Source organism: Wasmannia auropunctata, unplaced genomic scaffold, assembly GCF_000956235.1.
Source record: "Wasmannia auropunctata unplaced genomic scaffold, wasmannia.A_1.0 LD336050.1, whole genome shotgun sequence".
In the NCBI taxonomy this organism is placed as follows: domain Eukaryota; kingdom Metazoa; phylum Arthropoda; class Insecta; order Hymenoptera; family Formicidae; genus Wasmannia; species Wasmannia auropunctata.
The window spans coordinates 65,697-89,875 of record NW_012026840.1 but is presented as its reverse complement, the minus strand read 5'-3'; the positions used below and the strand labels follow the sequence as shown (position 1 = coordinate 89,875).

The 24,179-nt window shown below is 45.2% G+C and overlaps 3 protein-coding genes across 3 annotated transcripts; 1 reads left to right on the top strand and 2 right to left on the bottom strand.

Annotated features, from left to right (window-relative positions):
• Positions 1 to 61: 61 nt before the first annotated feature.
• LOC105451507 (WD repeat-containing protein CG11141) lies at positions 62 to 5,450 on the top strand. Its single transcript, XM_011691998.1, has 10 exons — positions 62 to 826; positions 1,150 to 1,379; positions 1,511 to 1,666; positions 1,754 to 1,885; positions 1,978 to 2,138; positions 2,208 to 2,343; positions 2,431 to 2,731; positions 2,821 to 2,983; positions 3,093 to 4,033; positions 4,116 to 5,450. Exons 2-10 carry the CDS (start codon positions 1,155 to 1,157, stop codon positions 4,205 to 4,207), a joined length of 2,307 nt encoding a protein of 768 aa, XP_011690300.1. The 5' UTR covers positions 62 to 826; positions 1,150 to 1,154; the 3' UTR covers positions 4,208 to 5,450.
• Positions 5,451 to 5,524: 74 nt separating this feature from the next.
• Positions 5,525 to 6,898, bottom strand: LOC105451506 (ATP synthase subunit O, mitochondrial). The gene is made up of 4 exons (XM_011691996.1): positions 6,780 to 6,898; positions 6,509 to 6,553; positions 6,186 to 6,296; positions 5,525 to 6,092 (listed from the first exon to the last, which is right to left on the bottom strand). Exons 1-4 carry the CDS (start codon positions 6,798 to 6,800, stop codon positions 5,646 to 5,648), a joined length of 624 nt encoding a protein of 207 aa, XP_011690298.1. The 5' UTR covers positions 6,801 to 6,898; the 3' UTR covers positions 5,525 to 5,645.
• A 4,133-nt stretch (positions 6,899 to 11,031) lies between these two features.
• LOC105451505 lies at positions 11,032 to 23,612 on the bottom strand. Its single transcript, XM_011691995.1, has 5 exons — positions 23,523 to 23,612; positions 22,561 to 22,727; positions 16,554 to 16,690; positions 15,219 to 15,395; positions 11,032 to 11,310 (listed from the first exon to the last, which is right to left on the bottom strand). The coding sequence occupies exons 1-5, from the start codon at positions 23,610 to 23,612 to the stop codon at positions 11,153 to 11,155; spliced, it is 729 nt and encodes a 242-aa protein (XP_011690297.1). The 3' UTR covers positions 11,032 to 11,152.
• Between the last annotated feature and the right edge of the window lie 567 nt (positions 23,613 to 24,179).

Genomic DNA, 24,179 nt, shown 5'->3' with positions numbered 1-24,179 from the left:
TGAATTAAAAATAGAAATGGAAATTTTGTTTCGTGTGCATAACTGCGTGCCGATAATCGAACTGTCAAAGTTTGAAAGAGCGGTGACGATGCTGAAATTTTATGTGCGAAAAATATCATAATACAATAGATTTCTTTGATAAAGAATTTTTTTCGATAAACAACCTTATCAACAATTGATCGAAATAACACAAGATATTTATAGTAGGACAAATATATGAGATAGAACATGTGACATATACACGCGCGCGCGCACGTGCGTTTTGCTGTTACGTCACGTTACGTAGTATGCGCATCGACGTCAAGCGAAGAATATTTAATTTCCCGATAGCGTTTATCGCAACGCGGTTTAATCGATGGTTTATCGACTCGTAGGGGCATAAAGGATTGCAGGTGCGAGAGCGATGGAAGCGCAATAATAGAGTATTCTAGCCCCACTCTCTAGCCGCGGCGCCTCGCAGCTGCGACTCTGCCATGAGTGCCACGTAATTAACACGACCCGTAAGGCCGTAAATACAGAACAGAGGAGAGAGAGAGAGAGAGAGAAAGAGAGGAAGGGAGACAGAATTCGGAGGGACGCGTGTGTTTTCCGCATTCGCGTTCGTTCGGAGAGATGCCTACGTCGACGGGCACCACGTACACATGCATCACCGTGCACCACTGTGCACACGTAACAGCCGCGAACGTTTATCCGTAATGAGACCCTCGCGTCGCGTCGGAAAGGTGGAAACCACGTAGCGTTTGAGGGAAAGCAGGGAAAAAAAGGAGACTTGAAAGAGAAACGCCGGTCAAATCCGCCTCTTTGCGTCTCTCATTCCAAAACGGAGGTATATATTTGTATATTTCCCGGGTTGTTATGTTGCAGTAATTTGATACTGAAACGTAAAAATACTGCGTCTCCGCGATTGTCATGTTTGTGATTGTCTCGTTTTGCTTGGAAAATTTTAATTGGAAATCTATCGCTTTCTCCACAATAAGAGTCACATACAGCACCTTTCACACGTCAGTGTCAAAAATTCCGTGTTTTGGAGAAATTCGCTCTCAGGACCGCGGCGGCAAAGTTTCGAGTTTTTCAACGCTACGAATATATATATAACAATGTTATCTGTAAATACAGTATACGGTGATGCTGTATGTGGAATGTTTGTAGTGACAATGACAACTCCCATGTGCGAGGATGGTGGACCGTTGAGAGAATGGGCGCCCCTCGCCGTCCTGCTGCAGCAGATACCTGCCAAGGTGCAGAACGGTATTTTCACCCAAGACATCAGTTTCACCTGCATCGACGCCCTGACCGAGTTCATCGCCATTGGAACTAATCACGGGCTCGTTTACTGGTACAACAGAGAAAAACAGGATCTGCAGAGATTGCGTTGCGAGGTACTTGGAGGGACCTTTCACAGAGAGAGAGAGAGAGACGCCTACTTTCGCCCCTTTAAACAAATTGAGTACTTAACCGAGTTGTTTTTAATTTTTTAAAGGTAATATCTGTTTTTTTTTTTTTTTCACAGAATGTAAACTCCAAGATCACGAGCGTGCAAGTCATCTCCACGGTCGATTACATGGTCGCGGCGGGCAATGAGCACGGCGTTGTTACAGTTTTTCAAATTCCCAAGAATCCGCCGGACTCACTGCCAAACAGTTTAAAGCCAAAACAGAAGAAACAGGTAAATGATAAAGATGGAACTTATATATGTATGTGTAATATGGAAATATGAATTATACGAATGTCTCGCTGGTATTTTTGTTACAAGGTGGAGAGATACAGTATAAGTGGCTTGCACAATACCGCGGTGACAGCAGTGGAATGGTCTAAAAATGGCATGAAATTGTTCAGTGGAGATAAAGACGGTTTAGTAGTTTTAACGGAGATCGATTTTTATATGGTAATTAGATGCCAAAAATTTATTTTCCTGGTTTCTCTTTTACTCTCCCATATAAAAACCAAATAGATTTTGACATTTTATACTATTCGCAGCATTTATCCAAATCATCGAAATTGTTGAACGAGAAATATTCGGTGGTGCAATTGAGCTACCAGCAGGGCTTGCTGCTAGTCTCAACGACGTTACGTACAATCTTGGTGAACAGAAATGAAAATGGGAAAGTGACGCAAGTCGGCCAGAAAGAACGTAAAACGTTAGTGTTCTCATATTTTAATTTTATTGCAGCATAAATTAGAAGAAATGTAACGTTTCGGTGCTTTAGACTAGGCAAGCTGGGAGCGGTGTTCGGCTCGCGACAAAATTATGTGCAAGAACCGCTAATCTATGCAAGTAGACCAGGATTACGTTTATGGCAAGCTGATAAGGTCGGGACTGTGCTGAAAACGCTCATATTTAAGGTATTCAAGTTAACATACATTACATTATGCATTCATACTGCATTCATCATGTTATATGTATTATCAAATTGTGAATATTTTAAAAAGGATGCAGTTAGATCGGGCCATACAGAGGTGGAGTTATTAAATCCCGCACCCGAAGGATCGAGGAAGAATCGTGGCGAGCCTTCGTTCGGCATCGTGTTACCGTTTTGCGATGATTTGTTAGTAACGTACTGTGATGACGTAGTCTACGTAGTGAATCCAAATACTATTGCGATAACATCGATCGTAAACGATTTACGGCGCGTTACCGATGTGGCTTGCACTAAAGACGAAATATTTGTATTGGAGGGAGAAAGAAATATTTTGCGAATTGCCTATTATCCGGAAAATGATATTTTTACAGGTGGGCATTAAATAATTATTGTTTCTCTAAATTGGATGTAATTAGATAAAAAATCGTCACGCGCTGAATAATCATTGATTTTCCTACAGAAGAAATAAGGAAGACAATGGATCCTTTATTATCGTTCGCCGAATACAGTAAACCAGTTGCTAATGGTATACTAGAATTAACGTCAAAATTAAAGGAAAGTAGTATAGTGCCAGCTATTCCTTTTCCCAAAATCAATCCAACCAACATTATTCAATCTGTAGGGTGAGTAAAAGATTACTTCCAAAATGTGGATAAATCTATGCCTGTATAAACTGCATTACGTATTAGAATTAAAAATTATATATATATATATTTTTTTTGTAAATTGTAGCATTGTGCCGACTGTTACTGTTGGTACGGACGACAATGCGATTACAAACGCAGAGGAAGCTGTGGAAGTGCCGCCGATAGTTCCAATAGACTTAAATACTACGCTCATAACTGATATTAATAAAATACCGGAATATAACGATAGCAACAGAAGCGCGGAAGACGCGAGGAGCAACGATCGCCGGGAGATATTCCAGAGGATTGGCCAACAGGAATTCGAGGACGTCGTTTTCACGCCCGAAAGGAAGCAGAAGCGGTCTCGGAATAAAGCAGCGAACGGGTGCGAGGGTGTCACGGTGCCTGACGGCAGCACTGATCATATGTCGAGAAGTTTAAGCACCGATCACATGAACACCAACACGACGACGACGACGACGACGACGACCCATTCGTCTTTAATGCAGTTGAGCTTCGACGATGATTTTATATTGAAGTCAGATCGAGATTTAGAAATGATTCAGCGGGACGTGGAGAACAAGGAGAAACTGTTGGCGGACGTCTTGGATTTCGATTTGTCTAAATACATGACGAGTAGTCAAATACAAGACAAGGACTTGTCGAGTGTATCGAACCGTACGGATTTCGATTTGTCCAATTACATGACGAGTAGTCAAGTAGACAACGACTTGTCGTGTATATCGAGTCGTATGGATGCGATAACGTGCATCAACTGTAACGTACATTCCAACGATGCGGTGAACGGTGGGGAGCCGATTGCGAGTGAGGAGAATGAGATCGTCGAGCAGAGCGATCACACGGGAACCGAGTCGGGGGACGAGGATGTCAGTTATCGCACCGAATTGAAGCGGTTAGAGGATCTCGGGGAGTGCAGAAAGACCCTTTTACTAAATAAGCTGGCTGACGCCCCACCAGCTGGTCATAATTTCGTCGACGTTCGAGAGCCGCTTGCGAATCGAGACGAGCTAGAACACCAATTTAACGGTGAGTAATTATCGAGACCGTGACATTTGTGTAGCGCAGATCAAGCTGATGAATATCACAGAATGTGTTCCTGTGCTTGCAGCTTTGGCAAAGGAATGCGCCACATCCGCCATCCTCGAGGAGGAAGAAGATTGGGTTTTAGTCAAGGATGATATACCATCGATTATGTTTTAAGCAAAAGTCGTACGTAGTAATTGCCTCGCGTTTTGTACATATGTCAATATATTATTGAGAAGATAATTTTTAAAATAGTTAGAGAATTACGCGACATTGCGTGAAATGAGAGCAGTTTTTGGAGTAACGAGTAAATTCTCTCATTGCGGATTTTTTTTCTTGTATAAGGCATGTTCCATTGATCGTGTGAAAGGGCTATTTTAAAGGTAAACTTTTCCATTTTATCGGCTATCAAACGCTAACAATATAAATTATTGTACGAGATAGAAGAATATGTTTGAAATGTTTTATAATTTTGGATATTACGTGTGCAATATCGGGCAATGATATCTGTTATCAAATTATATGCATCGTGAAGTCCTGAGACATGCAATTATGAACGTTCGTATATTAACAAACAAAAATGCATTTCGCAAATATCATTGAAAGATAATACTAGTCACAATTTGGATAGCATATTGATTGTTTAAATTATTAATTACGTATATAATTATTAATATATTTAATGAATGTAGCCTTTTACAAATTGAATATTATTTAAAATGTAGTTACGTTAATTTAACATAGTACTATTATTTAACATAGCACCTAAATTCAGTAATCATCTAAATTTACAATTTGTTGAAATACATATTTTATTATTTATATTATATACATATTTTGACTATTTTGGGAAAGCTATGCATAATGCAATGCTCAGGTAATAATATCATGTTCAACATGTATTTTGTATAATCAAATAGTATTTTTACATATCTAAACACCTGCCAAGCACACGCGAAGATATACCATCGGTATGGTGTATCACCATCACTCGATATCGTATTATAAATTTACAATTTTCGTTTAGCGAAAGTTTTATGTAAGTTTATGCGAGTCACTCATCATTGCTACGTTCTGCGTAAGTTTGTAAATTTATATCAGACAAATAGTGATCTTCGGGACACTAGGCTCAACAGTATTTTTTTTAGTATCATACGTATTATTGCTCTATAGTATAGACTTGTCTCGAATTTGCGGTTTATTTCCGTTTTTATGAGAAAAAAAAATACAGAAATATTATATAACATGTGAGAACATTGCATGGCTCTAAAGTATATCACCTCGCCGCGCACATTATTAGTACTCTGCAAGGTACGAAAAGTTAAATACAAATGATTAATGAATAATTATACATTTATGTATCGAATAATTATAATGCTTTGTCAACTATGAAGAATAAAATCACAGTTCTAAGGCTCAACTACAATCAATACTCATGTTATTTCTTTTTTTCTATTAACATAACCGTATGATATAGAGAATAATCACTGCGGATTTAGGTTGGTTGATTACAGTTTTTATTTCTGTCCGATAATTTACATGATACTCGAATATATATATGCATATGAGTATGCGACAGTTTACTCCGTTACTTTTCGCATCGCTACGTGCTTCATTACGCAGGGCCCTCAATGAGGTCGGTGTACATTTTAATTTTGCTAGCGACACTCATGTCTACATACTGATCACCTACCGACACGATCATACCGCCGATGATGGAGGGGTCTACTTTGATGGTGAGCAAAATGGTCTGGCCCTTCTTCAGCATACGCTTCAGCGTCGACTCCAGCTTCGCCTTCGTGTCGGCGTCGAGCGGACTCGCGGTAATCACCTCGCACACCACCTCCCCTCGGGTGGCGGCCATCAGCACCTTGTACAGATTGATGATTACATTGAGCTTCGACAGCCGGCCGTTCTCCGCGAGCAACGTCAGCAGATTTTCGGTGGCCGGAGTCAATTTGCTCTTGGTTCCGATCGCCTTGAAAGCATCCATCTTGTCCTTTCGCTTTATCGAGGGATTTTTTATGAAGTCTATCAGTGTGGCGTTTTGCTTTAGGAGACCCTGATTCGAAAACACAACCACAGATCAGTATCGAGATAAATACCTGTGACACACCACAGTGTAACTTTTTATGTTTACATTAGATTGTCATACCTGTAAACCAACTAAATCCTTCTCCACCGCGTCCAAGACCTTCTGTTTGGACGCGGCTGAGTAAAGGGCCGTGGCATACCTGCCTTCTAATCCGAAGACTTGAACTGGAGGCTGCAACAATACGCGAATCGGGATAAAGATAATCGACACGTGTATGAACAATTGATAATAATGAATTAATAGAACTTGTACTACGAAACTACTGCGGGGATAATTGTGGAGAGCTTGCAAAATAACTTTCAGAAAGTTTATTGGACTGGATTCATGGGCTTGTATTCGATCAAGAGCAGAAAGGTACGCAGGCACTTGTCAAAATTAAATACCTTCACCAGCTGCTGCGCGGCGGTTGTCGTGGAAAAGGTACGTGTCTGAAATAAGAAACCGTTCGCATTATTGACAAGCAATTTCGAGGCAAGCGGCGAAATATCCTTGTGCAATCGTGTGTTACGCGAACGACAAATGCATTTTGATTTCTGTGAAAATACACGTTACATTTATACGTCATATTTATAACTATTTTTAAACAGTGAAGGCTGATCTTAACGCCGGAGCAATTCAAGAACAATTTTAGCGTCGTAACGCGTATTTACTCACAATTATTCTACCAACAGACATCTTTAAGAATTTCGCAGCGATCGGAGGAACAAAATACGGGCCTCACACGGCCACCATTATATAATGCGAGAGTGTGTAGGAGCACTATGTGTATAGGAGCCAGAGAAAGGAGTGTGAAGGGACTCGTTCAGTGGCGCCCCCTCGTGCGCGAAACGTTGAACCGCGTAGCCACCGGTCCGCTCTCTCCGGCATCTCTCTGGTATCGGCATTTATCGGGACGTGCGCACGAAATACTCGTGCCAGTCGTGACTCAGAATCGTGCTCGCCGAGCGGTTTAACAATAATCAAACGAGTGCGCGAGAAGGAAAGAGAGTTCGAGGCGATCGATGTTAAAAACGGGTCGCGCGATGTCATCGGTCATAGGTTAGGGCAGACTCGAGGAGCGGAACGGTAGACAACGACGTTTCCCACGAAGAACGAGGATTCAGTTCGCCTGGCGCGCGCGAGATGTCGCCGCGGCCTGCCTTCGAAAGTCGCCGTCGGGACGGTCGGGATTCGCGGCGCGTCTCGGGCTTCGAAAATACGATTTCGCGTCCCCCGTTGCGTTTCGGTACGCGCGCTGACCCGCGTTAATTACGCGAGCTGACCAAATCAGATCCCAGATCAGAGGTGGACTGGAAGGCCACTTTCAAAGGAGGAAGAAGTTAATTACGCGCGCTCCGCGCGCGTGTCTAACGAGGATGGGAAACGGCGGCCCCGGAGGGAGGTGAGGGAGCGGCGGGAGAACGCGACGCAACTCTTTATCGGTGAGTCGCCTTCCACTCGAGTTTCTCCGAAACTTTTTACATTTGCCGAGAATTAGCCCCTCACGTCCCCGATTCCGGCGGACTGAATTCGCAAGTTATCCTCGTAACGTCTCGGCCGAAATATAAGCGACGCAGACACGTATTTATTTTTCATCTCTCAACCAACCCGATTTAGAAGAGCCAATGAGACAAACAATTGGACGTAATAGGAATCAAAGAATGGTCGGGATTAAAAATACGGGACACAATGACGAATCAGATTCGTCTCGAACGAGTCAAATTTTTATTTCGTCAACGTGATACATTATATATTTCATCTTAATTTGATTTCGCTATATTTGCCGTCACTTTTACGAGGCCGAAAAGTGACGGCACCTAAACGCTCTCACACTTTTTCTCTTCTCTCTATCGCCTAAAAATACGATATATCAGCTCTATAATATATCCTTTGTTTTTACTTTTTCTTTCATTATACATATAGTGTTCCCTCAACGTAAAATTCGACGAAGTGAAATATTCGAGTAGTTTCGGTCCCCTTTTTTTTTTACACCGCGATAGGACTAAAGGAACGCAGGGGAACAGTCGAATCGCCAGTTCGAGAGGTAACGCTACCTCTAGGTAAAACACAAGAGTCATAATGATGTAGTCATAATGATAAAGTTCATATCGCGGAGAGAATTTTATTTTAAAAACCTTGACAATCATGTTAATCGTAGAACAACATAGTATTTCGACGAATTTTATATGATTTTCACTTTTTTTTTTAAATATACACTACAACAAATTTATTGTAGTGTAACAGTAAAATTTGTCGAGATACTATATGTTGTCCCACGATTAACAAAATTTTCAGGGTAAATTTTAAAAGGAAATTCTCCCCGTGTAATGATAAAGTCATTATGAAGTCATACGATATCATAAGGATGTCATTGTGTCTTTATTCATAAGTCACAAATAATGTAAGAATTAACGTCATTATGACATTATTTGCTTCTATATGTTCTACCTGGTATCGTCCGGTCGTCGTAAAGAATCCGGTGATTCGGGCGACGCGGTCCATCCCCTCGAAAAGGAAACGAGCGATCCGCACTGATCCGTTATTCCACGCACAACTCCGATATCCCGAGGCCACACCGATTATTTAAGTAAACGACATACGATCAGGTCGCCTATCGTTTTTTTGTCTCTGTTTCTCTTTCTTCGATCCCGATCACGATTGATATGTGTAATTTAATCGAACGTACAATCTCGCGTCGCTTATTGGAACAGGAGAAGAAACAGGACGCGGGTCGTTCCTCCCGCGAGTCATATTCTGCGTCTCCCAATTCATCTCTTTTTCCGCGCGCAACGGTCATTACAAAATAGTCTCTCTTTCTCCCTTTCTCTCTCTCTCTCTCTCTCTCTCTCTCTCTCGCCTGCATTGCGCCCACGTTACACGAGTACGATCTTAGTCTAATTTACATACGTAACAACTCAATCGAGTTTATTGTGTGGAAACGTTCGCGGTATCACGTATGGATCCCTTTTGATGGAAAACGCAACGATTAAACGCGGGAAAGACTCAAAAGGTGTGCGATCGCTCTTTTTTTTCCCCCCTCTCCTTTAAAAAGTATGCTCAGAATATTCGGATAAAAAGGGAAAGTAACAAAATATCTCTCGTATCTTTTACATTATATTATTGCGGGTTGTAAATGTACACAGGCTGTTTGACGACTCTCGATCGATCTCTTCGCTCTTTTTTCTCCTGTTTTTTGTCTCTTTTTTTTTTCTTTCTTTCTTCACAGACGCCCGCGCTGGTCGCACGCAGCATCGTTATTAACCCGAAACAGTAACGCTCCATTTGTGCGAAAATACAAAAATATCCCTTTTGCACTGTGGTATCACATGAATAGATCTATTATTGCGAGTTAAAGCGACAAAAGCGACCTTCCGGAACAAAACGTTGATCGTTAAAGCTGGATAGGCGATCTTTCTCTCTCATTTCTTCTTTATTTTTATTGAATATAACGCACGATACTGTTTAGGGCTAAAGTCACGAGATAACGATTTTGCTTCCGGCTGCACATAACGCTTCATACATGCGAGAGAAATGTATGAACGGGCGTGCACCGACTAAGTCTATATGTTCGTTTATACATACATATATATATATATATATATATATATATATATATATGTATATATGTATATCTTCGCGCAACGCTTCTCTGCGTGTGTACCTCCTACGTATTGCTTTGTAGACAATCTCTATATACATATATATACGCGAGATGCGAAACGCGCGTATACCTAGGGCTATAATGCGTGCGCGTCCGTCGCGCATTATAAATAGATCGAGGTTGGTCCACTCACTTGTAAATACGCTAGGATATTATAATTGCTCCACAACGTACATCTACTCTCTCGCTTTGACACGACACACAGACGCGAGATTTTACTCTGACTGATATTATATATATTCGACAATACAATTTTCGAATTTGCATTTTTCGTCTATAGATCCTAGGATATGAAGACCCGGAATCGGAAGATCTTTACGAGCTAGTTTTGATTATTATTCTACATACCTTGTTGAAGATTCTCGATTAAATTTTTTTTTGACACGAACGACAGATCTAAGCGCGACGAAATTCTTCACGACGTGAGAATCGTAAAATTAGAATCGATTTAGGCAAAACTCGATAGTTCTTAGATCATCCGAGCAATTATATAGCGGGATTGATGAAGCGATCGTGGAGTGGACTTGAACAAAAGGGCTGCCTCTCGACACACCGGCGGCGGTGCCCTTTCGTCCGTGACTTGGAAATTTAATGGGGCAGCGAGTTCTTAGGAGAGACTTGAAAGGGCGTCCAAAAAAAAAATGGGAGTAGTATCGAGTGCCACTAGAATTTCTTGCTGAGAGATGCTAAAAAGGTGCTGAAATTCCCCCCCCCCTCCCCTTTTTTCCCCCGTCATCCGGTCCCGTCATCCGTTTACCCGTGTATCCGTCCGCGATGCGGTTTGTTAATAATTATCGGCGTATCGAGCTGCTACTTTGATTGTCACCGGCTGTACGTACGTTAAAAATTTGCTCCAAGGATATCTCGCAAGCGGTACTTTAGGTTTTAGGCCTCTCCGTTAGGCCTCGAAGGTATATATACGGCATCTCCCGTCGATTATACATCGTTGCGACGTTCTTTACCCGTCTTGTCTCTCGTAAAAGAGTTATATCCCAAGCGAGACGTGTATTAATGATGCGGAAACTGGCTTGAGAAATTACGATAAATGAAGGCGCGAATATTAAAGTTTCGTCGAAAGTGAGGCGACATTGTGTGAGCGTTTCTTCGAAAAATAAATCGCCAAACTATTAACCACCGCGCCCTCCTCGGGGGTTTACTTCACAAACGGGGACTTTTCACCGCGGATTCGTTAATTTATATACAAATTTACGAAACGCCGCGCCATCTCGATTCCTGGTTAACTTCATTTTCAGGGAATTTAGCGTTGAAATCACTGCAGCGCGCGCGAAAAAATAGTCGGTGCGTATTAATTATTCACATAATCGGAGCTATATATTAACGTTCTTAATGAATCGAGCTAGGATGAGTCGTGTGTGTGTATAATACGTTAAACGTAATTAGTGCTCGCGGCGCAGCACAGAAATCTGAAACCGTTGCGGAAGTAGGACGATTGCCGGTCCCTGTTGCTGCTCCATCGGTGCATCCTCCGTGTTCCGTTGTTCCGATTGATTTTGTTCCCAGGATTGTGAAGGGCCACGGGTTTCTCTAGGGAGAGAATCAGAGAGAGAGAATTTTATGACTTAGATCGCTGTATTTTGTCCTATACGTGGCCTACGTGCCCGAGGAACGGAGAGGAAGGGGAAGATCCTAAAATTTTTCGAAATTTTTATCGCACAGATTTAGAGAGATATAATATGGATAATATTGTGCGAATGATACGTAGTAAGGATCGACGGTGCTCTCTTTCTCTCTCTCTGTGTAAACTCTTTATTTTTTTTATTGAAAAAAAGTAGACGGCTAATACTTTCGAGCCTGAGACACGAGACGTGAGGACGGAGGGGAAAAAAAAAAGATCGCGCGTCCCTCCTGCTGAAAAGGACGACTTAATTCCGTCAACGGCGACGATCGCTATAAATTGCAATACCATCGGGGGTCTTTCCCCTCCCGGATAACGTCGGGTAGCGACAGGAATATGAAATTCCGCGAGAGAGATTGAAAGCGTACAAGGATAATCTCGCGAGGTTTGACGTAACGCGCGCGAAGGATGTCGGCGCGCGGTGTTAATCCCAAACAACGGATGTAACGCACATATATTCTGGTTAGATAAACTTTATCACCATTATCACTGGCCGTATTTATCTGTTCGACGAAACGAAATTAATTTCGAGCAATTCCGATTATTTGCAATACGCGCGGAATATGCATTCGAGATTATACCGTTGGAATGAAGCGACGCGTAATCGTGGAAATTTAATAAATCGCAAATTATCATCGAATCAATTATTTTATTAAAAAAAACTAAAAAAATTCAGCGAGACACCGACAAAATGGAATAATAACGGTAACCGTATAGTTTTCGTAAAAAGGTGTAATTTGTATTCCTAACAAAGAAATTAATGCCGTGTTATATAGGTATAGCTGGCACTGCATTAATTTAACGTATTGACTGCATTGTGGAACGGGCGAGGGGGATGCAAAGTCAGTTGCGCGCCAAGGAGGAGAGAGGCGGTAATTCCGCTTTGCGGCGTCGCGTTTCCGCTCGCCGGAAGTATTCGGCGAACTCCCACCTTCCTGTACCGTGTCGGCGGGATTGTTTTGCAAATTCCACAATGTTTGCAGAGATCCACAGCGCGCGGGGATGTATATCGCATCGGTGTCTGTGTTCCGCGTTCCGTTTAACGAGAAGCGCGATTTTCGCGTTTCGCGCCGGTTTTTTTTCACCTCGCTCGAAAATGCTCAGATCGGGGCGTTCCGCGGCGAGCTGTAGGTATACGTGCGGGCCGCGCTCACCCGGCCCTTCCGAAATTCTCGTTTCCATCTCCCGCGCGCGAAAATCATCTCGATTCCCCGCGACTCGACTCGCGCGACCTTGACCCGCGTCACCGCCCCGAGTGTGTCAAACGCTGCCGCTTTTCCTCTCGATAACCGGAGTGCCGCCGTCCGAGTACGGGGGACTCGCTCCTCCTGCCCGTCTCGCTCGACATGCCACACGGAAGCTGGTCGCTCCGACCTTGCTCCCGAACCGCGCGCGCGTTTGAAAACCCTCTGCCCCCCGTCCTCCCCCCGCTCCCCTCACCACCCCTGTCCACCCCCTCCTGACTGTTAATTACTAATTTAGTTGCGAATACATTTGCAAAACAAGCCCGCGACGGCGGAGCGCATTAAAATCGATTAAAATTTAGCTGTCGAGCAAAAACCATTACGCGACCAGAATCAGGAACGCGACGAGTACGCTTTTTTGTGTATATATGTGTGTGTGTGCGTTTGATTATGACATTCAGCAAATTGAGATTTTCCATATGGAAAAGCGACGTTTTCTTTATATATATTTGTGTGTGTGTGTGTGTCGCACACTTGCATATTACACGCTGTCTTCGGCCATTGACGAGTTCGCAGCATGAATTCAGATGAGTACGATATGAAAACGTTCATCGATATTGTTTCCATAAATCCTGGATTGCATACGCGTTGTTTCCCCTCCCCCGCCCTATTCGTTAGTCCGGCTCGCCATATATTTCGCGTGCGTCGCGTTCTCCTTTTTTCTTTCTCTCTCTCTCTCTCTCTTTTCCGATTTCGAAATTTTTCACGTTCCAAGTATCCGTAAGGCATTGCCTCTGATTGCTCCGGCCGCCGCCGCGCCGGAGAAAAGGGATTTTCACAACGGTCGCGTCCCGGCCGTTACAGCGAATATATCACATTTATTTGTCATTACTTCGAACATTCGAAAGTCGGAGCGCTTAAACCGGGGAGATATTCCGGATCTGCCGGGTGTTACGTATTCATTAATAATACGACCGTCTCAAATGTAACTTCGCTATTATTCCGTCGTTACATTGATTTATGAAGCAGAAACATAAGTTTAATTCGCGCTTAAACCACCCTTTCGTCTTCTCCATCGCGGCCTATCCTCATCCCTCTCCTCCTCCTCCTCCTCCTCATCCTCCTGCTCCTCCTCCCCGCCTTCCCGTCCTCTTGTTTCACGCTTAAGTCAACTCCCGCGGCAGAGCACAATGGAAGGCAATATTTATCGAACAAACGGGTTAGATTGTTTTACGAACGGCAGCCTAGATTTGTTGGTCGACGAGTATATTTTCCCTCCCCCTCCCCGCCCCCCCCCTTCCCTCCACACCGTTCTCTCCGCTTTTTTTCCGCTCTTTTCGCCCCCTTTTGCCCTCTGGCATTTGCCACTTTCGCTCGTCCGCGCGCTTCCTTCACGGACCGGAGGAATGCAGTTCGGACAAACGGATTTTGCAGAATGGATCGTCCTTGACCCGTATTTACCGGGGTCTAAGGGTCGAACGGGGGTTTCTCCCCCACGTTCACACGTTATATATGATCGACACGTTTGTGGCAACACGCACTAACGACGTGCGCCCGAAAAGAAGCCGCTTACAATGCTTTTCCGTTCCGCATATTGTATCGATCAAGCCTATTCCGTATCTCTTCCGCCTCGTTTCAGACTCGAGTTTACAGAGACTTTCCGACCTATTTATCCCACATCCCCTCTCCACTCCTCTTTTAATCTCGCTCCGCAAAGCCGGAAAAATTTCGACTCTCGTATAGCAATATTGGAAAATATATGTCTTGATACTAATGAAAATGTGTATGTATGTGCGTGTGTATGTGTGCGTGTACCTTTATGTACGTATATAATAAAACCTTCTATTATCCGAACATCGTTTAAGCTCCGATTATCCAAACGGCATTGCTAAGAGAATGAACATCCCTCGTGTGCGTTATACGTTTACGCAAACACATGTAGCAGTGTGTGTGTGTGTGTGTGTGTGTGTGTGTGTGTGTGTGTGTGTGTGTGTGTGTGTGTGTTACACATGATACAACATACGTCTTCATCCCAGAGTACCCACAGGTAGTCTAGAAACAAACATGTACGTGTACCAACAAGACGTAAACGGCAGAGAACAACATTCCCAGTCGTTTTCTGAAGCACAATTCCTACTTTAGAAGCAGAACGCGTTACGAAGAGCGTTACGAAGCGTAGAAAGAAAACGCGGCGTACCACTGCGACGAATATATACTAAGGAAAATATGTAAATTAAGCGACTCACAGAAGGACTGGAGAGATAAAATGGAGGCTGAAGAAAACTGGTTAAATTACACTGTGATAATTTCTATTTCGCTACAATTCACACGGAATGTTACGCGATGAATTTACTTCCTTTGCTTCTCGTTTGGCTCTATATATCCGTAAAAATTCCCATTGTCCGAATATCTCGTTCGCTACTTCGACCAGATCGGATAATAGAAGTTCCATCATATTAACTTTTATACAGCATTCAATTATATATAGATCTATTTTTTCTTTCTCGCTACGAATTGCCTGATAAATCTGCTCTCGGGAAACCGCGGACTGATATAGATTCGTGGGACAATGGTAACTGAGTAGGGCAAAGCTCTCGGGCGGAATATGAACGGAGGTACCGGCGGAATTGTACCCGTGTCAGCCTCGGATTGGGGCATAAATTCTTGTAGCTCCGCTATCAGCTGGCCGATCTCTTCCGAGTCCTTTCGGATGCTGCAGAGCTCCTCCTCGTTGAAGTCCGGTCTAATCTGTTTGCACAGCAGGATCTGCGAGACCACATTGCCGATATACGAGGGACCGGCGCGATTCTCTGTAAATGCGACGAAAACTGTGTCGTTAGATTTTCAGCCGCGCGCGGCAATTCAATTTCGGCCACGTTTCTTACAGCTTATACTTCTCCATTTCCGCGAGAGGGAAATATTTTATAAGCGGGGGAGCACGCGGGCGGCGAAAAAAGTAATAAGTCACGATTTTATTAATATAATATTTTTAATAATATAATGTGTGTTAATACGTAACGCTCTGTTTAGCGTGGCTTTAATATGAAAGTGCATAGGGCGCTCCCTCATCCTTTTTTTTCGACGAGATTTAAAAAAGCTTCCATAAACTTTAATACGTGCAACGGAGGGAGAAATGAGCGAGCGCCTGGAATAAGCTATATCGCGCTAATGTCAAGGAAATAGTTATAAATTATTCGGAGCGAAGTTTCTCACTTATATATATGAGAAAGGGAGATACCTTTTGCATTGTGGCTCGCTCTGCTCGTCGCTCGGCAAAAGTCGCTGAGAAAGGTAAGGAGAGGAAAAAAAACCGCGTATTAACGGTACGCATGCAAACGGGGTGATCCGGTCGCATTCTCTCTCTCTGACACGTGTACACATACGTGCGCGATAGAATTGGGCTTGATTGTATACGAGGCGGATGTGTAGTCGGAAATTGGGATTTGCCGAACGCGCGCGTGGCACGCGGACTGCAGCACGCGGTAGTTTTGAGAGTTATGGTCCGCCGGGATGTACACGCCGTAAATCAGTCTATCCCGGCCCGGGCTCAAAGCGGCCGCAGAAACCGATTTAACGTTACGCCTCGGTGCATGCGGATAACGCAACGTGACTCGTTTTCGGTGACACCTTTACGGCTTGCTCTTTATACGGACCTTTCCAACGTGAACCGCGTCTCTCTCTCTCTCTCTTTTTCTCTTTCTCTCTCTCGCGTTGGTGTATAATTAAGAGTGTTATTACCGAAAGCGACGGTGACGTTAAACTCCCGGTGCGCTCATTTATCTCGTCGAGATTAAAATCGTCGACGACCAAGTCGCGACCGCGTACTTTATATATAAAAAAGAAGAAGAAGTTACAGCGAAGTTGAGTCTCACGTATAGGACTCTTTTCTCCCACTTTCCAGCGTCCGCAGATTCCTCGAACAATTTACAGATAATTATTGAAACGCCGTGTAAACGTGCACGACTTACCGTAATATCCGGACATGTCCATGGGTATGATTCGTATGAGGTTTTTACTCTTGTGCAGCTCGCGTAAGAAGAGTTGAGCCACGTAGAACAGCAACACCAGATTTGGACTGTCGACCGGTATTCCGACGTCCATAGCGCTGCAATGAAAAACATTTTCAAAACATTTTCGATCGTCTAAGATTAACAAGAGCATATATATATACACATACAGAATGTTACAATAAATGTAACAGTCCCGATTCGGTTTCCCAATTTCACGAAGTAAAGCGAAAGACGAGGCTGCAGGGACGTAATCGTGGACGCAAGGCCGCGCGATGAATAAAACCGCGAAAGATCGCGTTATCGTTACTGAATGCACAGCGAGGTAAATTGCATTATCGCGAGAGATACGAATTGCTTTAACGACTTCCTTGTCGGGTCTCTCTCTCTCTCTCTCTCTCTCTCTCTCTCTCTCTCTCTCTCGGAGGTGCGCGCGCGATTTTAGCTGAAAGTCCATAAATCTGATTTCTCCTTGACTCCGTCTCCGCTCCGTATAGTCGGCCAAGTTAATTACATTAAAAACATTATTATTACTGCTTACGCGAAGGGGGGTCACCCGCGAGGCACGAGTGCTGGTCTCATTAACGCGCGCACCGTCTCGCAGGGACGTGTTCAAGTGTCGGTGTGTATCGCGTCCTGTTATAGGCTAACGTCTCGTTGCTTCTCCCTGGTGACATTTGCGATGGTAAATAAAAAGGAAAAAAAAGAAGGAAAGGCGTCGCAGCATTAACGACGTGCTCGCGTAAGACATGTAAGAATTTTCAGCGGCGGTGGCGGCGGGGGCCGGGGAGGAAGGCGAGCTTTTAGGATGACCTCGTTGGAACGCAATCCTTGGCTTTAGATGATGTATTATCTTAAAAATGAAGGGAGGAGGGAGAACAAACGCGAGCGGAGGGATAAACGGTATCCCGAGCGATATCACCTTTCCGCGGCAGGTCTTGTATAATAAATACCGCTGCCTTGAATTTCTGGAGAGCGAGAGTCACCGGCGATATTTTGCGAAATATGCCATGAAGAGAGGGCGTAATCCGATAACGTAAAATCGTGGCACCGGGGGAGCATGGCAGCGCCGGTAGAAGGCCGCAGGAAAACCAAGTACTCTGATTAACCCGTTTTACGTCAATTACCGCATCGGTCGAGCATTGAGCGAAGTCCTTGCAGAGAAACCATTTCGGTTGGCTTCCGTTTAATGAGATTCCAATTAACGTGCGAAATAGATTGGCGCGACCGACGGCAACCGATCTCAATCTGCATATTCGTGACAGCTCGACTTGCCGCTGCCGAGACGGCCGATTAATACCGAAGCTGCTAACAATTTTCTTCTTTTGTTTTCCGTCTTTTTTTTTATATATATACATTTCCTCGATTACTTGTCCTGTGTAATAGGTACACTTGCGACTATCTCAATTGACTTAAGATTAGTTATTCGAGAAATAAAGTGTTCGGATTGTGCGTTATAACGAAAGGTGCAGAGACGGGGGGATTGAAATGAGTTTACTTTCGTTTGCTGTAACTCGTGGCGGCTTTGTAGGGAACGGCTCGGATTTCAATATGTCGGAATTTAAATCCTTTTGCGAGGAAAACCCGTCTGGCACACCGTACAACGCCGTTCGCCGTTGAAGGAAAGAAAGCTATCGATTTCACAGATTGGTTCCTCGCAAAAAGTTAAGCCAGGAAGGTTGAACTAAAGGTGGAAGTGCAGAGTTTCGTAAAAAGGTTAGCGCCACTCCCAATTACTGATTCCGTCTTCCTTCCTTCACCGTCCCTTCTCTTTCTCTCCCTTCTCTCGTTCTCTGTCTCTCTCTCTCTCATCTTCACGCAAGTCGCTTTTGAATAATACCTTCCGGGGCTTTGCGCACCTTAATGAAAACCTAAATGTTTCACGAATTCGTTTCTTCGAAATTCTTTTCATGCATTCTCCTGTCTTCGAAGTAAAAGGACAAACATGCAATATGCACGTTGATATTATACGCGACTATTATAGTTCAGGACTCCTGGCATTACTATTACGTTATACGTTCACTTCGCCGAACGATTAATTTCAACTTCAATCGCGAAACTGTTTAAGGCCATCGAAAGTAAAAACTCCCTTTCGATGAGCCGTGCCAGGGGAAGGGAGAGTAAGGATGTATAGGCGGACAACGGAATTTCATTTTCCTGCATTAATTTACAGTGGGAATTTCTCCGGCGGCCGAAACTTGACTCGGGGAATTGACCGTGTAATACCCAGTGTCCGCGGGGGAGGGAGGGGAGGGGAAAAAAAGCGCGCGGAGATGTTCAAGCGAGGCCGCTCGCTCGCTATAATTGTACCGCATATCTGAAGCGCGCTTCCGGAACGCGGGAATAATTATTTGCCGAACGCGAAATTAGATTGTACCGCGGTCGGAATATGCGGGGCCAACGCGCGTAACGGGATTTTCAATGAGCAGCGTTTAATTAGACACCGACGTTGAGTAACTAAATCGCATCGTAAATGCCCGCGGCGTACACGCACCGTTCTACCTACTTTGCTTAAGCCGGATCATCCCGGCCGTTACGAAACGTTAATTATTGCACCTCCGTCTGCCCCCGTTATAAGTTGCAGCCTCCTCCTCCTCCTCCTTCTCCTCCCCCTCCCCCCCTCTTTCCCTTTTCCCTCCGGCCAAGCTCGGAACAATATCGCTACGCGACAAGCACTTCGCGTTTCAGCTCCTCCTTTGATTACGTCGACAGCACCTGCCGCGGCGCAACAGTTCAATTTATACTCGCAAATTGTTATTCGCATCGGTCATCAACTATCGCTATATACCTCGAGAAATTATAAATATAACCCCGGGGGCCGGATGTAATTTCTTTGTCTCTCCGTCCTCGCCGTCTACAATATGCCTACAATATCTGTCGCGTATATACGCGGTCCTCGCCTCGGGAGGCGCGATCTACAATCGATCACCATCTTTACACGCACGCGTTTTCGATTGCGCCTGCATATGTATGTACACCCCGGTCGCCGCTGTCGCTCGATTTATGTTCCCGCGCCGGGCATTTCGTGCGCCGTATCGTCGCGAAACACGCAACCGCTCTTGCATCGATTATGCAAAATACACACCGACATTTTATTCGCGCGCCTTTTTTTTCCTCTTTAGAGATCAACAGCGGCCGCCCACCGCCGCGCCGCGCGGGTAACGCCTACGTTAATCTAGGAATTACGAGAAATCTCGGCGTGTGTGTGTGTGTGTGTGTGTGTGTATGCGTGCGTGCGTGCACATAGCTTTTCGAATTGTAAAAGCGACCGCCCGATCCCGCGACTTTTACACGCTGAAACGTGAATACCATTCGAAGCTGTACAACAGCGCACCGCGCGCGGAGGTCGCGGCGAATTAAATTATTGAGAAGAGATTGTTCCGCGAAGACGACGCGCGTCGTCCTCATATGTATGTATCGCGCGTTACACGTCATCTCGACTTTTTCGGTATATAAAACGAACTCTCTTCCGCCTTCTCTCAGCTTTATTTCGAATTCTTGCTTTGTCCTCCCACTTTCGTGCAATTTTCACTATACATTTCTCATTTCACCCGTGGGAAAACACTCGAGAATTATTGTGCTTTGAAGCACTGTTTTCATTTCATCGGCCATTCGCCATTGGATGTTATTCGGCATAGCTTGCAGGCAAGAGCCCGCGGAGATCTGTCTAGTTGTCACTCGAGTCCGAGAGTTTTTCGAGAGCGAATCGGAGCACACCGCGATCTCACTCGAGTCGACAGACGGACGGCGGTCGGTGTGGTTCACAATTCTCGCGATAATTGCGACGGCGATACACCGCGCGTCGCGCGAACCACGTGAACGAGACGTGAGCGCGACTTTTACGCGTTCTCGTGCCGTTAAGGCGCAAGTTAGTGGCGCAAGTTTAGTACGTATAGCGGGGATCGCTATACGCGCGAGCAACTCGAAAACAAACGCAACGGGGAGGCAATAATCCTCCGGCATTAATATTTGATCGGTCGGGTAAGCTCCGGCTCTCCGGAGTGCAAAACTTTCCGCGAGCGAGCGCGCTACACCCGCGACCTGGATCAAGCGAGATCGACGAAGTAGCAGCCCTACACTACGCCCAATATATATATTTTATGTATACACATGTGTGTGTATAATACATACGCCGTATACATGTGCGTATATTTGACTTTACGTAAATAATCTCCGCGTTATGTACGCCATCACGGACGCTGTCAACGCTCTCAGGGTCTTTTCTTTCGCGCGGCCGTCGCGAAGGTAAATGCCTGAAATTAAGATGGACGGGTAGTTCGAAAACATGTTTTCTAATTTTCCAACGAGCCCGACTGAGTAACGGGCGAGCGAGCGAAAGGGACTTCCGCCGCCGTTGCGGGCGCGGAAAACCTGCAGGCCTGCTATCGCATATATTCGACGGCGGAAGCAATCAAACTTCTCTACCATGACCAATTATTCGATATTGCTTCAGCGGAGCTTGTTTTGTGTGTTTGGTGGATCTTCTCGCCGTGAAATGTGCTGTTAAAGCGAAAACGGTTTATCTCTATAGAATATACATTTTGTAGCGGGGGATAATTTGTTATCAATAGTAACTGAGATAATTTGTAGGTTCAGCGAAATAATTTTCAGCAAACAAAATTAGTATTCCCGATAATCTTTTCGCCGACCCCCGCACGTTAATATAACAACATTTGCCGCCGCAGCGCAAAACTTGTCGCACCGACAAATCTTTTTTTCTCCCCGCGTACAAATACATACATATATAAATACATATATAACATGCATATATAAAAACATATATAAAAAACATGTACATCAAAATACGTTTTATTATATTACATCGTTTCGCGTTGTATTATTAATGCGATATGACATGAGCACACATTGGAAATACTAAATATACACGTAATGTAAGCCGTACGCGGCGGATAAACAAGATGATTAAATCAAATTGATTAAAATTGCGACACGGAAATACTTTATTGGATCTTCGTTCGGGAGAGGCGACACTTTTTGTCGAGAGACGAATTGCAAAGTCAATCGCGAGTCGCTCGAGGAACGCGGCGGAAATCCTTACGTAAATCGGTGATAAAGCGAGCACCGCCTGGCGCGCCCGGCAAACTTAAGGAATGAAAGTTATTGGAAGTGCTCGACGGCGGCGGCGGCGGCGGCTGTGGCGACGGCACATGACGTTTTTCTCACGGCCATGATTCTTCGAACGTTCGGTCGTTCGTCGTTTCTCTCTGTGACCTGCATTGTACGAGACGTGCGAGGGACTGAGCGGAAAGCAATGTAAGAAATCGAGAAAAAGTTCTTCTCCCTCTCTCTCTTTCTCTTTCTCTCTTGCGCGCGCTGTCGCTGTCGCGAACCAACTCAACCAACTTGGATCTCCGGAGTTTAGGCGACGGAACCTTGTCCTATATATGAGACGACGTCCTCGTTAATTTCGCGGTTTACATTCGCTCCTCTCCTTCGTCGTCGCGCAAAGAAACGTCGCTTTCGCGCGCGACCCGCCGAATAGGGCAAGTGACTCTGGCCTCGTTATCGTCGCCGGAAAATTGCCCGTTGCGATAGAGTCACAGCTCTTACGAAGGTAATGCAGCTGGCGAGTGTCGCGGGGAAAATGGGTGCACGCGATCGAGAGATTACCTTTCTCGTGATAGACGAGCAGTCCGTCTGCCGAACGTTATTAACTCGATCGAGCGCGCGAATAGTTTGGAAGGAACTCGGAATAGTGTACTTTGCGCTCGCGTATACATATCAGTACTTCGTACTGATATATACGCTCAACTCAAACGCACGTGTCCCAAAGTGCCGTAGATATTGCTCTCGGAAGGAAAATTCGAGGAAAATTCACCGGATATCGGATTCTTAGTACTACAGGTGTTCATGAATTTTTTAAATTTCCACGGGAATCCTCGGGATCGGGGGAAGCGGGAAAGCCTCTGCTGATTTGGGATTTCGTCTCTAACACCTAGGCTCTCACCTTTGCACGTGCGGCAGTACCAGTTGGGATGTGCTCTTGCAGGCCTCCACGCAGCTGCGGCGCAGCTTCCGTATTTTTTCGCGCAGCTCCGGACAGTCGCGCGGCTGTCCGATGTTAATGAGCAAATCTCGGAACTGCGCTACCTGGCTGTTTATGTCCTGGATTTGCTGAAACGTACGAAAAGTGAAACTCGCGATCGCGGGCTCCATCGATTATCCCCCGTGTGTAAGTTATACGGCGTGGCGGAAACGCGCGCCGTAATACACGCGCGCGCCCTTCAACGTGGCAATAAAGCGGCGCCTATACCCCCTCGTCACTCGTCACTCTCGCTATTGTTATATATTTCTCCCGTCGAGCACGCCCGTCCAAATGACCGTAGTAACGATATGTTTGCATAACGCGGAATTCCCGCCACATAATTCGACATTCGGGCGAGGCACATTATTAAATAATTGAGAGCGACAGATAATGGCCTGTATCGTCGATAATTTACGAATCGATTCGCGTCGCGAATAATTACCAACGACGTGATCGTCCACAGGGAGAGACGCCCGCGCGTGACGACTCACGAAAATTAAAAAATAACGCCGCGCTAATCACTCCGCGAGTGTCCCGTCCCGCTATTATCTGCACAAAATATCATTTTTTATGCATTATTCTTGGGCTGACTTTACTTGGTTCCCCGGCATCAATTATTCGCCCGTGTATCCTGTAAAAAGTGAAATGGAAATGTAACGGGCGGCGAGGGACTTTTTAAAAAATGAATTAAGGAGACTGCATATCGGATTAAAGATCTCGTCACGATGACGTGAAAAATGGTCGCGAGAGTCGGTTGCAGCGAAAGCTCGTTAAAGTTACATCGACTTCAGGGGGGAAGGGGGGGCAAGGGGGGGGGGCGGCGGAAAGGGAATTTCGTTGCCGTCCACGGGCGCGATTCGCGCGCGAAATCTAGATTCGCTCACCAGTAGCACCGTCTTATCGGATTTCTCGTGCTTGTCGCATTTGTCGTCGTGATGTCTGCTGGTCGATGGTGTCGGGGAATCCGTCATCATCCAAGTCTTGTTACGGACAATTCGCACCGCCAATCGTCATCACCCAACGGCACAACGGTGATCCCCCGCGAGCATTTCCGGAGCGGCGCGGGCGGCGAGAGCGAGGAGAACGCGGCGCGGGAACCCCTCTTCCCCAGACCGGAAGTCACCCACCGCGGGGGAGGCTCTTTCACGCACGGTCTTGACGAACGCGTACCCCGCACCGATATAGTCGCCGCCGCAAAGTGCACCTCGCGCGCATTCCCGCCACGTGATCCTCTTTTTTTTTGTGCCGCGCGCCGGTTATTTTTACGCGATCAATCTCGCTTCACTTAAAGCTGGCTGATAATAGGCTTATCGTTCTCTCTCTCTCGCCACTGGTATAGTCATCTCTCGGCCGCCACCGGAGCGGTGTAGTCGCTGCAGCGTGCTCGACCTTTTCCCCTCGTTTGCTTTTTAAAGACTTACGCGACATATTCTAATCGGATGTAGCGTTAAATAGGATCACGTGCATCCTTCGATTCCGCGCGCCATTCGGGGTTAACGACGATTTCTCTCTCTCTCTCTCTCTCTCTCTCTCTCTCTCTC